Source organism: Cyprinus carpio, chromosome A3, assembly GCF_018340385.1.
Source record: "Cyprinus carpio isolate SPL01 chromosome A3, ASM1834038v1, whole genome shotgun sequence".
Classification (NCBI taxonomy): domain Eukaryota; kingdom Metazoa; phylum Chordata; class Actinopteri; order Cypriniformes; family Cyprinidae; genus Cyprinus; species Cyprinus carpio.
In genome coordinates, this window is record NC_056574.1 from 26,705,782 (window position 1) to 26,722,146 (window position 16,365).

Consider the following 16,365-nt stretch of genomic DNA (forward strand, 5'->3'; position numbering starts at 1 on the left):
AGACTGCTAAACTGTCACACTTGTGAGGTTAAATGCTCGCTCTAAGCGGAACAGGAAAGGAACACGCACGCGCGCATCTCACGGACCGAGTTCCCTGACGAACAGCAGGAGGTGTGACGCGTTTGTGGAGGTCAAGTCAAACAGACAGACAGGTGAGATAACTCACTGACAGAATTGTTTTATTTCTTTCATTCGTTTTTCTTCTGTCGGCTTTGGTCGTAGTGTTTTGTGTTCACCTTATACTATCTAATACCTTACGATTCAACGTGCTGTAACACGTGAAGCATGTGTGCGCAAGCCTGCAGCTGATTGCTTTCTGGTCCGTTTAAAGTAGTGACTGTTCAGATGTTTCTGATTGATATATTTACGTTCACATTAGCATACGTCCAAAAAATTCGCAAAATGAGCAAATAACGCTGCGTTAAAAGTGAAGTTAGATCAGTGTAGTCAACTATAATAACTGTAAATCACATCTCTTTACATACTCGAGTTTCCATTTAAGGCGAGACACTGCAGGTGAATACTTACCAAGTTGATTGATTACATTGATAATTGCAAACATTTTTTGTATTACAACTTTTCTTAAATGTTATATTTAAATATACAAATGAGGCATTATTTTTTTTTTCACTTTAATTATGATTTTTGACAGCTTACAATAACAAAGCACAATGAAATTTCTCTCTGCTGTGCTTTTTTTTTCAAACAACAACAACTAAAACCCCAACATGAAAAACAACGTAATTAGACATTTAAGGTTAGAAAATTAAGCAGTTTAAATACCATTAAATCAAACCAACAAAAGACAAACAAGACCAAAAAAAAAAAAAAAAAAAAAGTTTAACAAATAAGATATTTTCTGCAGTTAAGCCATCACATTTAAGACGTGGCTGATTTTCCATGACATGGTACAGTGCACATTTTAAAAATTTCCATATATTTTAAGAATGGCTGCCATGCTTTATTAAATTTAGACAATGAACCAGTTAGAGTACATCTCATCTTCTCCATATTTAAAAACCTCATAATGTCAGCGATCCATTGGTCATGTGTTGGGAGATGTTCCTGTTTCCACCTTAAGAGTATAAGACGCCGTGCAAGCAAAGAGGCAAAAGCTATAGCATTTGAATAGTGTTTAGTTAAAGAAATGTTAGAGGGTACCACCCCAAAAAGTGCAGTCAAAACGGAGGGAGTAAAATTAACTTTTATACACCTCAGAAAAAGTGTTGAATATAGATGTCCAATATTTATTGAGATTAGGACATGTCCAGAAGGTATGCAAAAGTGAACCAATATCTGCTTTACAGCGATTACACATTGGATCACTTTCTGGATAAATCTTAGCCAACTTCTCCTTAGAAATATGCAAACGATGAAGGACCTTAAATTGAAGGAGTCCATGTCTGGCACAAATAGAGGATGAATGCACCCTCTTCAGCATAGAGTCCCAAAGATCATCTGACAAATTTATCGCAAATGAGGCATTATTTAATGAAATATGTGCTAATTTGCATAAATTTCTAGTACAAAAATATTAACACTGGATGAGGTCAGTTTCAAAACTCTAACTTTTTTGACATATTAGAGTCAAATGTTTTTACAGAGGGGATTCTGGGTATCTCTTTTTGTCACTCCATAATTCAGAAAATACATTGAACAGCTAGAAAACAATATACTTTCACCATTTTTGGGGAATTAAATGTTGTACATAATCAAGAAAATTATATATGAACAAATCCCTCTGTAAAAACCTTCAGAATATAGACAGGAATAAATATGTAAAGTTAGGTGTGTATAAGTGTCACTGAAGTGAAGATTTATGGCTCAGAGTTGAAAATATGTATTGTAATTGAAATCTGTTGACACAAATAAATAAAGTGCTATAAAAGAAACACTTAACAGTGTCTTTTGGATGTTTTCTTTCCATAAGTCTGAAAAAAAAACTTTATGAAAAGCCAAAAAGCCCAAAATCTAAAATTTGACAGGTGCATGAAAAAACTGTGTTTTTGCTCGCAGTGTCTCCCCTTAAATATGCCTTGAAAATCCATGTCGTAATATGTTTATTTGAAAGTTCAGGTGAGATTTGGGGTCTTTAAGTGTTTTTTTTTGTTTGCAAAACACATAAATACATGTCCATGTAACAGTGCATAATGCTCTTAATCGTATTTATCACTATGTAATAATAATAGACTTAGCAATCTTTTTTTTGTTTGTTTTAGTTTATTATAATTTGCGTGAGTTCCCAGGTTTTTATATCCAGTGGAATCCAAAGGTCTAGTGATAATGCTTTTATTTTGTATTTTAATTTTTAATTTTAAATGTATTTAATTTATTTAATTTCAAATTGTATTATCAGCATAACAATTTGAGTGAAAAGTTTAACTGAAAACATTCCATAAATTTCGGAATGTTGCAATATTTTATTTGCCCCCTTTTCGCTTTAAAGGGATAGTTCACCCAAAAATGACAATTCAGTCATCATTTACTCCCCCTCAAGTTGTTCCTAACCTGGATAGTTAATTTTTTTCTGTTGAACACAAAAGAAGATATTTTGAAGAATGTAGGGAAAACAAACAGTTGCTGTTAGCCATTGGCTTCCATAGTATATAGAAAAAATGCTATGGAACACAATGGCTACCATAAACTGTTTGCAAGGTTTGAAATGACAGCAGCACTCAAGATGCATTAACTCCTCAAGTTTGTGTGAAACCTGATGTTTTGTCTTATTTATGTCCATATTTTGCTGTTTAATATTTTGGTCATTTCTTTATCGGTCATCCAGGCAGCATGGTAAAGAAAAAGCGTCTGAGGCTTATAGCCGAGATGGCACGGAAGATCCAGGCCTACCGGGAGCTGAAGAATCAACCTCAAGACTCTCAGCGCTATGCGTTAGACTACGACACCATGACACGGCCCTTCACTGGCAAAAAGCTGCCAGTGTTGGCTTGGAAGGATGTGCGGAGAGAAACACGCCTCTTTACGTTACTTCATGCGCATGTTTGGTGTGGGTCGACTCTTTACACGCAAGTCATGGCTGGATGAGCATACAGAGCCATGCTACTGGAAAATGACAAAAGTCAAGGTGGATTATACAGCAGAGGTACGTTCTGTTTGTTTTTGTCTTCTGCATTGTCAGTCTAGCTGTGATTATTTTAATCAATGCTACAAAAAAAGTAATTTTGTGAATGATTATGTTTGAGTGGGTGTGTGATGTTTTCTTTAGAACATGGATCATGGGAAAGCATGGGGCATTCTAACATTCAGAGGTAAGAAAATACCTTTTCTGTGAACACAACTAATCCACAATTGCACTTATTTTTAATAAAAGTTCCTTGAAAAGTTCCTTTTCTCTTTTGTTCTGTTGTACTGCTTCTACACTAGGTTTGAGGTATTTTAGTGTTGTAGCACTGCGAATATATTTATGATAAGTCACTTTAGGAGTATAACAGTATTTGCTCAATGAATAAATGTAAGACTAATGACTAGACTGACTTTTTATACTGGCCTCCAGTGGCGTAATTGTGACAGTGCTGTTTTCAATATTTTATGTATGGAAGAATTTAGCTCAATAATTACAATGTTATTTGGACAGATTATATTTGAGCTCATTAGCTGACAGTTCTGTTATTTTTTTTTGGAGAAAGCACTAAATTGATAAAAAGTGACAAAGACATTTATAATGTTATTTAAGAGTTCGATTTCAAATAAATGCTGTTCTTTTGAACTTTTTATAAATCAAAGAATCATGAAACAATTATCACGGATACTACAAAAATATTAAGTTGCACAACTGTTTTTAACAATAATAATAAGAAATGTTTCTTGAGCACCTCATCAACATATTAAGAATGATTTCTGAAGGATCATGGGACACTAAAGACTGGAGTAATGATGCTGATAATTCAGCTTTACCATCACAGGAATGCATTACAGTAAACTGTAATTTTAAATTGTATTGATATTTTACAATATTACTGTATTTAATGTATTTTTGATTAAATAAATGCAGCTTTGGTGAGACAGCAAACTTTACCGATCATAAACTTGAACAGTTGAAAACATGAACAGTAATGAATGAGGGACAACATTACATATTTTGAGTAGAATTATACAAAGTAAACAAATGTAGCAAATAAATACAGCAACCTCACTGTGACACATTGTTTGGATGTGTGTTTCAGGGAAAGAGGAACCCGAAGAGCGTGAGGTGGATAAGGTGATGTACCATGACTGGCGACTGGTGCCCAAACATGAAGAAGAGGTCTTCAGATGCTGTGAACCTGTCCCTGAGCCTCCTGTGCGTTACGTGAGATACCCGCCTCTCCTGCGTGCGATGATCCTGGCGCAGCAAGCCAAGCAGCTGGGTGTGGATGCCAGCACTGTCCCAGAGCCCTCTCTTCCGTTGAAATGGGATGCCCTGCTCAATCATGAGTACTTCAGGAGTCAGGATGAGAAGAAGATACAGGAGGGTACACCTGTCTGATGCTCTGGTCCACTTCAGAGGGGTCGAGGTCATGGTGAGGAGATCTGAGTTGCAGTGGTCTTGATGAAAAGTTGAAAACCTGCTTCTTTGTTCCTAATTTGATAGGCACTGCTTGATGGTCAAAGACTAGTTTGTGTTGTAATGCTATGTTTCAGTAAGACAAAATATAGCCTTAAGTTTTCATCTATCTTGCTGGGATCATGTGGCTAATGACAGTGGGGGAACAAAAAAAGAGATATCTTGGACGTGACCAAACCCAAACAGATAATCCTCTGTGGACTTTTTTTGTTGTCAAGTTCAATATCTGTGTGATATAGAATATCACATATAGATTTGCATTATGTGAGGCTATGTATGAAGTTGTATGCATTATTTAAAGATAGAGAATAAAAATGGGTCAACTAAATTTGAATATGAATTGCGTAATGTCAATGTCAGATTTTATTTCTAAAAATAATTTCAGTCATGAAAATTAAATGAAAATCACAACTGAGAAAACCTGTTTTGTATGTTGTTTTTAATTTACCATGCATACTTGCAAACAACCCAGGGATCCCACATACAGTATATCACACTTTACAATATAGTTTCTTACTTTTTATTTTCCATACTGCAGTTTTTGCTTGTCCTTTGGTAATCTGTCTTTTTGTGAATTATTTTTTTCTTAATGTGTGTATATTGATGATCGAAGCACTAAAGAAAATTGTTTTTAACATGCATGCTTGGGTGTTTTTAATATGTTGCCTATCTATTGCGGACATGCAAAGTGAGACCCCACGCACGCGCATGTCACCTAGCGACACTCATCAGCGCGCGCACGCGTCTCCTCCCTCCCTCTTCCGAAAACCCCAGAGGCAGCTCTGCGCCTTTGACTGCTGAGATGATCATACTTTGCTTAACGATATTTGCGAACATTTTCAAGACGGGTAAGTAGTGCCAATTAGGTGAGTTTTAGCCGTTTATCTGCTGATTGCAGTTTCAAGTGAAGGAACGACTCAAGCGGTCCTCATGTCCGCGTCTCATTTTACTTCTTCTCGTGAGTTATTGTTTGCTAGCCTGACTATAGACCCCTTAAAAGTTTGTAAACATTGCAACGTCTCCGGGTGGGCGGGGCTTAGCTGGAGGCAAAAAGAGGCGCGGACGCAATGTAGACAAGCGTAAACTAGCACGTTTTAGGAGGGATTTATTAAACATGGATGCAGAAGAAGGTTCGGAACTGCCCGAATATGTACAGTCACTGACTCTGCGGGACCGTAACAAAAAATAATAATAAAAAAAGTGGGAGTTAGCATACATTTATCAATTAATTCAGTTGATCACTCCGTTCACTGACCAAACTGGTTATCTGACCAAAATATAATGACGAGTGGATAACATTACAGTAGCCTAAATTATTTATTTATTTATTTTTAGCTAAGCCTGGTGTAGTTCTTGTATCTTGTTCTCATTGGAAACATTTTAACCAGGTTTTGGATATTTCCTAGACAACATTAATTACTTTCGGGTGGTTTGGGGAATTTTGTCAGGGCTTATTGTCTAATGTAACCTATCGCTGGGCTAACTATGATTAGCAATGTGGATTATTTTAAGAGACCATTCAAAGGATGGCACACACATCTATCGCTGTATGTTTGTTTAACATTTAAGCTAGCTAGTGCCCTGAAGGTTGGCGACTTTTCACCTATAAAACATAAACTTGCTGATTTGTACTAGATAAAACCAACACACCAGTACATATGCATAGATTATTTTACCTAATATGAAGTGTGCACTGCAAACACGAGCATTATTTATGATCGTCTCTGTCTAGTCTGTACGCCGTATTGCATTCAACCACAATTGTCTTCTTGATTTCTGTGAATGAATGTCGGCCGGGATCCAGTGAAACTTTAGTTTTGAACAAAAAGTGTTGTTCCTTCTATTCTGGCAGCCAAAAACACAACAAGACGACATTTTAAAGTCAAAACCTCAAACTTTTAGCGCGCCTGCTATGAGTTCTTCCTTATGTTTTGCCTCCAGCTAGAGCGGTGACGTCACAGTGACGTAGGCGATTAAGGGGTCTATACAGATGTAACGTACAAGTTACGGCGCTGCGTATGTACGCCCAAACTGATATGTTTTAGGCGAGACTAACGTTAATGTGTTTCAGAGATCAGAGTTAAAACGTACGAAGCTACAGCAACATGTATTGTAATGCAAACATTTCGCTTTATCACATGCGGCCCATTCACGTCATTCATCTACCTAAGTAGGTTACCACATACCACCTATGTGTCTTGGGTCCCAGTCTGCTCTGCTAACGAATAACATTTGTGATTATTCCTAAACTTGAACATTCCTAGCCGGTCAGAAGTAAAAAAGGTAATAAATTGCGTTCTCTGGAAGTTCTCAGCCTGATCCTATTAATAGTGCAGTTTGCGTTCCTGTGATTGGTTCTTGAGTATTTGCCCGCTCAGTGCTCGCCCGTGATTGGTCAGTCGGTGTGCTGAATAATGGGTTCTAAAAGATCGTCGTCTGACGCAGAAGAGCTCGCGGTTTGGCGGCAAAACACGCCGGGATGACTGAATCAGGTACACAGAAGAACACCTGCTCAAGACATTTCAATGTGCGCAATATTGCGAGGACCACGAAAGAACGAGATCGAGCTAGTATTATGTTGACTGCTTCTGCATGGGTTTTATAAAATGATAATTACATTTATCAGTATGTAAATAGAAAAATGAACGCGTTCTGAGTGCGTCAGTTCTTTTTGTGACAGGTGGCGAGCACTAAGAGGTTTATTGCTTTGGTATTAATAGGGCATATGCTGCTTTCAAAATGGGTTGCTGTTTTCCAATGAGTGGATTTATTTGTAATTTTTTGTGTGTGTTTGTAAATGTCAAGCTTCTATATACCATATTATAATATATCTAAGATTTGTTTTGTAAATGTGTACAGTACAATTATCCCCAACAATACAATACACACACATGAATGTATATGTATGTGTGTGTGTGTGTGTGTGTATATATATATATATGGAGATGGAGATGAAGTATTAATTTCAGTTTAAATTGTTGTTTTATATAGACATCAGAGTCTATATATATTATCAATTAAATTTAAAGGCACAATATGTAAGATTTTTTTTTATTAAAATCCAAAAACCACTAGAACAGTGTTATATATTTTGATGACTTGTGTACTTACTTACATTATCCCAAATGACTTGAAGAATGTTTAAATCCAGAAAAATAAGCAATTTTAACTAGTGACACGGACCGTGTCCATAGTGTCATTGTGTCGGCTTGGTTTTGTAGTAAACATGGAAATATCAAAGACGCTTTAATATGTTGTGCGTTTTATTAGACAGGTGACGACCGCACAGAGTAGCATTATAACAGTACTTTCAAATGTATCTAATGTGATAAAACAGCGCTGCTTTACCACACATACGCACGACCGGAAGGTGCGGAAGCGGTCGACTGTGGAATAATAAAACCTCGTTCAGCAGCCTCGTTTCGCAGCCTCGTTTCGCTTGCTTCGATGGCTTTCAGCCTCACCCTGCTTCATTCAACTATGTTAATAAATCAATTAGCTCATTCATGAACATGATTTCTGCCTGAGTCATGTCAGATTACATCTGCTGTAGGGATGTAGACCACAACTCCCATGATTCCACACTCAGTCACGGCATCATTAAACTACGCTTTTGTTTCTTTGTTTGTTTTGAATACGTGCCTTCTAGCAGCAAAAACGTACATGTTGTGCCATTAAATGCCATGACTGACCAATCAGAATGAAGTGTGTAATAAATTAGAATACCACACATTCTAAATTCGACCAGTCAAATCTGTTTTTACGTGAGACGTGTAATAAATTTTAATAACACACATAATAACTTCTACCAGTCACATCTGTTTTGATTTCTGTGTGATGAACTTCAGTACACAAACAAGCAATAACTTTGAGAGTCAAGAGGAACGAGTTTAATTTCAGATGTTCATTGCAGGATGGACTGGCACAAACGAGCGCACGTTCATCGCAGTGAAGCCAGACGGAGTTCAGCGCAGACTGGTGGGTGAGATCATCCTCCGCTTTGAACGCAAGGGTTTCAAACTGGTCGGCATGAAGCTCCTGCAGGTGAGAGCACCACTGGAGCATCTTTCACATAATATTTACCTGGAGAATATATTAGATGATTAGATTAGATTCAACTTTATTGTCACTGTGCAGAGTACAAGTACAGAACCAATGAAATGCAGTTAGCATCTAACCAGAAGTGCAAATAACAGCGTATATAAAATAAATATAGAATGTGTGTATATACATTAAGGTTTATGACATATAGTGCAAGTTATGAGGTAGGAGGGCAGAGACCAGCTCAGTGCAAATGACTGTACATACAACACGGTGCAAAGAAAGTATAAACAGAAGATGCATTGTACAGTGAGTATAAAAAGAAGGTGGATTATACGGTGAGGTACGTAAATAGCATAAGTTATATGTGGCCAATGACCATAACAGTGCAAATGGCATCTGGAGGAAGAAATGTGCAAAAAAAATCAGAAATGTGCAAAACAGAGGGAATAATAAGAACACTGTGAGTGAGGATTGCAGACAGGTTATTGGTCAGTTTTTTTTTATTTTTTTAAGCATAAGGTGGTCCATCCAGGATGTAGTCTTCAGCGCCTGAGATTGGAGTTGAGTAGGCTGACCGCTGAGGGAATGAAACTGTTCCCGAGTCTGCTGGCATGACAGCGAAGACTCCTATAACGGCTTCCCGATGGGAGAGGAGTGAACAGTCTGTGACTGGGGTGAGAGGAGTCTTTGATGATGCTTCTCACTCTTCTTAGGCAGCGTTTGTGGTAGACGTCTTTGATGGAGGGTAGCCCGACACCAGTGATGTATTGGGCAGTTTTCGCCACCCGCTGGAGGGCTTTCTGGTCCGAAACAGTGCAGTTGCCACACCACACTGTGATGCAGTTTGTGAGAATGCTTTCAATAGTGCAGCAGTAAAAGTTCAGCAGGATGTTGGGGGACAGGTGAGTTTCCCTTAGTTTCCTAAGGAAGTAAAAGTGCTGTTGTGCCTTTTTAATCAGTATGGAGGTATTGAGGGTTCAGGAAAGATCCTCAGAGAGATGGATACCAAGGAACTTGAAGCTCGCCACGCGCTCCACTTCAGCCCCAACAATGTAGATGGGAGTGTGGTCCTTCTTAGTCCGCCGGTGGTCTACAATCAGCTCTTTGGTCTTTTGGGTGTTGAGTGCAAGGTTATTGTTGGCACACCACATTGCTAGATGCTGAACCTCGTCCCTGTAGGCTGTATCATCATTGTCACGGTTGCCAGATTTGAAAGCAGCGTCACGTGCCTTCAGCAGGAGCCATATTTCCTTGTTCATCCAGGGTTTCTGATTGGGTTACATTTTAATTGCTGTATGGGTGGTTACCTTGCCAACACATTTGTTGAAATGATGCAGGACAGAGGTGGTGTAGGTATTAACATCTGTATGGGAGTCCAGTGTGGCCCGAGAAGCAAACAAATTCCAGTCTGTGTTCTGGAACTCCTGCTGTAGTGAAGAGTCTGCTTCTTCCAGCCAAACTTTAACAGCGCTCACAGTGGGTTTCACACGTTTGATGATTGGGGTGTATTTGGGTAGCAGGAACAGGGAGAGGTGGTCAGATTGTCCAACGTGGGGGAGGGGAGTTGCTTTGTAAGCATCAGGGATGTGTGTATAAACATGATCAAGAGTATTGTCTCCTCTTGTCGGGCAAAAAACATTTTGATAAAATTCGGGGGGAGTTGTTCTCAGATTGGCATGATTGAAATCACCAGCAATAATAAAAACTCCATCCGGATGTGTTGTTTGCAGTTTACTAACAGCAGTTCTTTCGTGGCTAGTTTAGCATTAGCATCCAGGGGTACAAACACTGCAGCAATTATGGCAGTTGTAAATTCATGCAGCAGAAAAAAGGGTCTGCACTTGATAAAGATGTATTCAATATGTTGAGCTTTAGCTTAGCCCGCAGGCCACTCCGCTTACCCGTCATTGATTATGTTCGCAGTGCCGACAACGGGCACTTCCTGTCGGACTGGCTGATTTACTCAAGTCCGGGGACTGGAGTAATTCGGGAAGTAGTAGGTGAAGATCTAGTGTTGTATACACATCAGTGTTTGTGTAGCGAAGTTTGATATCCAATAGTGTCTGACGGTTGTAAGAGGTTAATGCGAAGCTATGTCGAACAACTGAGTTGAAAATAACTAGTAAAATAAGAAGTAATTTGCAAAAACTGGAGAAATGCTGAGCCTCGCGCTGTTCATGCGCCACCATCTATCATCTGTATTAATATAAATGTGTGTTTACACCTGTAGGGATCAGAGGAGCAGCTCAGACAGCACTACAGGGACCTGAGGGAGAAGCCGTTCTACGGTGGCTTGGTCAAATACATGAGCTCTGGACCCATTGTTGCAATGGCAAGGAACACAGTGCCTCCATATTGGTCCCAAAAATGAGTTCTGTAATTATGCCTTATCTAAAGACTTGTAATGCTATGTCACACTTATGTGTGTCTGTCTATTTGCATACGTTTTTAATTAGGTATGGCAAGGGCTGGATGTGGTAAAGACTGCCAGAAAGATGCTTGGAGAGACAAACCCAGCAGACTCTCTCCCTGGCACTATCAGAGGAGACTATTGCATTGAAGTGGGCAGGTTAGTTTGTTTTAAACAGTATTTATATAAATAGATGGACTGTAAAAATAGTTTTTTTGAAGTATAAAATGAAACAAACAAAATTTTATTGAAGAAAATACTTAGTCTTTCTACTTAAAAAATTCATGTTAAATTCAATGTTACTTGCCGTTTCTTTGTGAAATTTGTTAAATTATTATAATAGTTTTTTTTCTTGTTGGCAGGAATGTGATTCACGGCAGTGATTCAGTTGAAAGTGCTCAGAGAGAGATCTCACTGTGGTTCGAGCATCATGAATTGTTCTGCTGGGAAGAATGCAATGAGCACTGGATCTATGCTTGAAACCCATCATGTAACACTCACACACTCATCGTAACAACAGCTTCTGCAGCTTCATCTGCTCCTCTCAAGAGAAAACGCTGCTCAAGCCATAAATTGACCAAAAAAAAAGAAAACAGGAAAAGCTAGCTTGTGTTGTTAAGGTAACCTGCCTTTGTCCCTGATGTCCAGTTATTGGTCATGCTAGATTGAATGTAATGGTTTTCTTACTGCTTTCTTTAAGTCATGCATCACTCTAAGATATTTTACTCGAGGTATTTACATCCAATCGAAAGATGTTGTTTACATTTTTACCTGCAGATTTTAATATGGATATGCTTTTTGTCATCTTGATGCATTCTGTAAAAAAAATACATAGATAAATCATGACTCAAAAGGAAAGCAATAATGAAAGACAAAGGGCCAGCATGTTCGGAAAAACTGACTTGAATATCCCAGTAATACTCTATAGTGCTTGGAACTCATTTGACCAAAGTGCGCCTTACTTTACAAATAAATTATTCCTTTGTTCATTTGTCTCTGTATTATTTTGTGTAGACTATTATGAAAATTTGGGTTTGCTAAGTTTTTTTTGCAAAAAGTGTTTCATTCTTATGGCTGAATTTATTTGATCAAATATTTAGTAAAATAATAACATTGTGAAATGTTACAATTTAAAGTCTTATCTATTTTAATATATTATAAAAAGGAATTTATTATATAGAATTTATTTGCTGCTCAAGAAACATTTCTTATAATGGTGAAAACAATTTTGCTGCTTAATATTTTGTGTGAAAACCAAGACTTTTTTTCAGGATTCTTTGATAAATAAAAAATTAAAAAGAACAACGTTTATTAAATAGAAATGTCTTTTGTAACAAATGTCTTTCACTTTGGCACAAGATTGATCAATGCGTCCTTGAATAAAGGTATTATTTTCCTTCAAGGAAAAAATAATATTGGTAGTGTATTTTCCATTAAAATATTTTGTGTATAAAGTATTGATCTACCTACTAGTTTACGTTATGATAGCATTTCAACAAAAAATGGCGCTGAAGACAGAAGTATTCAGCACATAAACATGTTTATTTCTTAATACTTAACTACACAGAGAACACAGAGTGATGATTTACACACAAGGCGACTGGGACGACCATCTCTTCCAAACCTCGATCAATCAAAGGTTTGGGTTTAGCTGTTAACCTCATTCTTAATCCCAGAGGGAAGTTAGCAGTGCTAGTCAGCACACATCTCACTGAGGTTGAAAAATGCAAAGCTGCAAATGGTTGAAGTGATTTTGAGCTTTGTTGAATATTCTTTTACATATTTACTTTATAATGAGCTGAAATGGCATCACGACATGTTTGGGTTGTGCTAGATAGCCAACAAATCCTGACTACTTATTTGATTATCCTTAAGTATTCACTCATTTCTCTCTGCAGTCCATGATGCTTTTCAGTATTTACATATTGACGTCTTGTTTGCATTTTCCCCTCTTGTATTCCATTACATATCTAGCTGGTTCTTCCCAAATGAATCCTCTCATCTCTGAAGTCACTTGAGTTCATGATGAGTTCCTGTCATTCAGTGAGCTGTGTGCTGACGGACTTTAAAAATAAAGGTCAGGGTATTTGGCAAAAACTGGGTAGTTCTTTCAGAAACGTAGTTTGGTACTGGTTTAAGCTGTTTATATTTTATTTAAAATTGCCATTCAGTCACAGGATGCAGCAAGTTCTTGAACTTTGTGTGTTTTTGTTGGGAAGAGAATGTTTCAAGGTGGATTGAAGGATCGTACAGTTCGTTACAATAGAGGGTAGGAAAATACAGGCTAACAGGGTGAATATAAGACTTTAAAGGGGTAGTTACAAGGCTTGTGGTAGTTACATAGCTTAGGTGCAGAATTCGGGGCATCGTTACAGAAAGGATTCATACTTCATCTTTGGGGGCGGACTTATAGGGCGGAAAGGGGGGCAGGCAGGAGCCATCTGTTCATGTTACTCCGGACCATAAGACACCTGCCACACAATGATATGACTCCTCTCTGCTTTAGACAACGCTGGCTTCATCTGAGGAGCTTCACTATCTGCTTCCTCTGTCTCGTCTTCACCATCACCTGAGAGAAGAGAATGAGTAAATGCTATTAATGGTTATATGACCAAACAAACATGCTAATTTAGTGTATTAATTGTTTCTCACCGATACGGAAGTCGATATAACCCTCTCCTCCACTCAGTACCAGCACGTTCTGAATGCTCTGTGCTTCTGTGTCTGTCGGGGCTGAAGACCCCTGAGACTCTGATGGACTGTCCAACACGCTACCATTCAGGGTGGCCAACACATTGCCTAAAAAAACAACATGAGATGCATGCATGTTACAGTTATATAAACATGTCTAAAATACTCTTATATAAATATGTCTAAAAACACATGTAAAATTATATATATAATCATATATAATCCTCACATATTTAAAATTGACACTAACCTGGCACTGACACGAAGAACTTGACAGCATCTCTGTGTCCATGGAAACAGAGTTGAGCCTGTGCCATAGAGCAGTACGGTATGAAGCTACTCTTCTCAGAGTTGCTGTCATCTGCATAAACGTGGATCACGCCCCCAGATGATGTGGGCGACACCTTATTGGCTGCAAGAGAACAGAAAGCACCAATCAGAAAGTGTAACAACCAATCGCAGAAGCTCACAGGGACTGCCAGTGCTTAAATAAATGAAACTGCTGCAGAGAAAAACAGTGTAATAAAGAGATCAAAGCATGCAGAAAAAGGCGCAGATATTCAAAAAGACAAAAAACATGGGGAAAAAATGAAGCATAGTTAACATAATGAAGATAGAGGAAATTCATTCGTAATTAAAACAAGCTGAAACCACTGAAAAAAAAAATCTACTGAACGATGGAGTGAATGAAATAGACTGAAGTGTTTTCTTTTTTTAGTTTGTTGAAAAAATAATTGACAATTAAATAACTGATTTTTATTGCAAGGTTAAGATAGGATAAGATATTTTTTTTGATAAATATGTATATGTAGAATAGATTTATATGACTCTTCACTCCACTCAAAATGACATTGAAAAAAATTAACACAAAAATGATGGGTATAGTAGGACAGAGGTGATTCATCCATGTCCAAAACATGCTAAAACCACTTAAAAAACAAGTTTATTAAACAATGAAATATAAATGAAAGAAACCCATGAAGTACCAAAAATAAGTGTAATGTGATATGATAAGAATGACAGTTGTAACACTCCACACTTACCCCTCAGTCCGAGGAGCTGCCCTCGATGAAGCACTACAGCTACAGGAAGAAGGAAGTGGGAAGGGGAACAAGGCAGGACAAGAGAGCAACACTCATGAGACGAAGAGAACGAGGGTAGTGGTACAATAGGGAAAAAAGAAGAGGAGTAAGAGGAGCTAGAGAGGAGCTGACAAGAGGAGGCACAGGGTTTGTTGGGTAATTAATGGATTAAGTTGATTTAGTGGTTAATGATCTGGGATAATGGCATTAAAGTTTGCAGGTTAATACCAGGGTGGTGGCTATGGTGAAATTCAAGCCTCTTAACTATCTTAACCGGCAAGACTTCCTTGGTCAGCCAGCTTCAGAATGAGCAAGAACAAGAACAAGCTGGCTGACCACCAAAAGTATCACTAACCATCATAAACCAATGACAGAGAAATGTTTTGGTTCAGATGATCAAGGACCTTGTTAACAATAAAGTGTATATGCATACAAATACCCCTTAAACTTACTTTCAGTCAGAGGGATTGAGATGATGACACCATTTCCAGTCCCCACCCACAATCGGTTTCCTCCAATCAGCAGCGCAGTTATCCTGACAAAAGAGAACCCCAACTTTCCTGTACCTGTCAATCACAGACAACATTGCACAATGTAAAACATTTATATTGCGACTTCTGATCTTTGATAAATATTAGGCAAAATTATTCCATTAATAACTAAAATAAATGACCAATAAATTAACACCATATTTAAATTACAAAAATCTTATCTTTTTTTTTTGTACATTTTCTGTTAAATAGTTTTTATAAATCTGGTAAAATAAAACAAAATATAAAATAAAATCAAAGTAAAAAAAAAAACTGCCCAAGGAGGCAATTAAGTACACATATAATCTTAATTCTAAACTAATCTCTACACAGAATGCTATAAATCAGAATTGTTGAAGTCACAGCAACAAAGTGAGAAGTGTTACCCAGCATCTTGCTGACATAAGGCTCGATATCCACATCTTGCAGATGCTGATGTGTGAGTGCGTGGTACAAGCGGAGCGTAGAATCCAGCCGGATTGAAACCCAGACACCATCACCAATCCATGCCAGCTGCCTCACCTGGCTCTCCTTGCGTGGGTGAGCATCAAATGATTTCTATAAGAAAGAGAAAGAAACATAAAAAAGTCCCAAGACAAAGATTATGATGAAGACATAACATTCACTATCTGAGACTCGCCTCAATCTGCATGCTCTTGGGCTGGATCACGTGGATCTTGTTCTTATTACCACACCAGACTTTGTCATGAACCACAGCCATGCATCGGATGGAGTGGTGGGGTCTTCCCAGATCCATCAGATGATAGTTAGATAGATCCCATTGTCCATCTGTGTTTACATTTCTCATTTGTTATTATAATATGCATGAATAAAAAATATTTACAAAACTGTTTTAACAAATAACTTTTTCCATTTTCTCACAAGTTTAACATTAGAAAGATGAAGCAAACCTTCAGCTCTGTGGAAGATTGCAAGAGTTCCATCAGCTAACGCAACCAAAACTCTCCCCTTCACATGTCTGAAACACAAAGAGACAAATTTTTCATATAGCTGGTGTTACTTGTTATCAGTCTTTTTATATACACT

General features: G+C 37.9%; 1 protein-coding gene and 2 pseudogenes across 1 annotated transcript in view; 2 read left to right on the top strand and 1 right to left on the bottom strand.

Moving 5' to 3' along the window:
- Positions 1-12: 12 nt before the first annotated feature.
- LOC109070706 lies at positions 13-4,996 on the top strand (annotated as a pseudogene).
- A 1,964-nt stretch (positions 4,997-6,960) lies between these two features.
- LOC122137884 lies at positions 6,961-12,004 on the top strand (annotated as a pseudogene).
- A 532-nt stretch (positions 12,005-12,536) lies between these two features.
- mapk8ip3 (mitogen-activated protein kinase 8 interacting protein 3) overlaps positions 12,537-16,365 on the bottom strand; it is a 35,958-nt gene continuing 32,129 nt past the window's right edge. Inside the window, exons 26-33 of the mRNA XM_042726897.1 lie at positions 16,230-16,297; positions 15,959-16,107; positions 15,705-15,876; positions 15,241-15,354; positions 14,750-14,788; positions 13,957-14,118; positions 13,668-13,814; positions 12,537-13,584 (exon numbers count right to left, since the gene is read on the bottom strand). Coding sequence (XP_042582831.1) covers positions 13,466-13,584; positions 13,668-13,814; positions 13,957-14,118; positions 14,750-14,788; positions 15,241-15,354; positions 15,705-15,876; positions 15,959-16,107; positions 16,230-16,297 — 970 coding nt within the window. The 3' untranslated portion in view covers positions 12,537-13,465. The remainder of the gene's footprint in view (positions 13,585-13,667; positions 13,815-13,956; positions 14,119-14,749; positions 14,789-15,240; positions 15,355-15,704; positions 15,877-15,958; positions 16,108-16,229; positions 16,298-16,365) is intronic.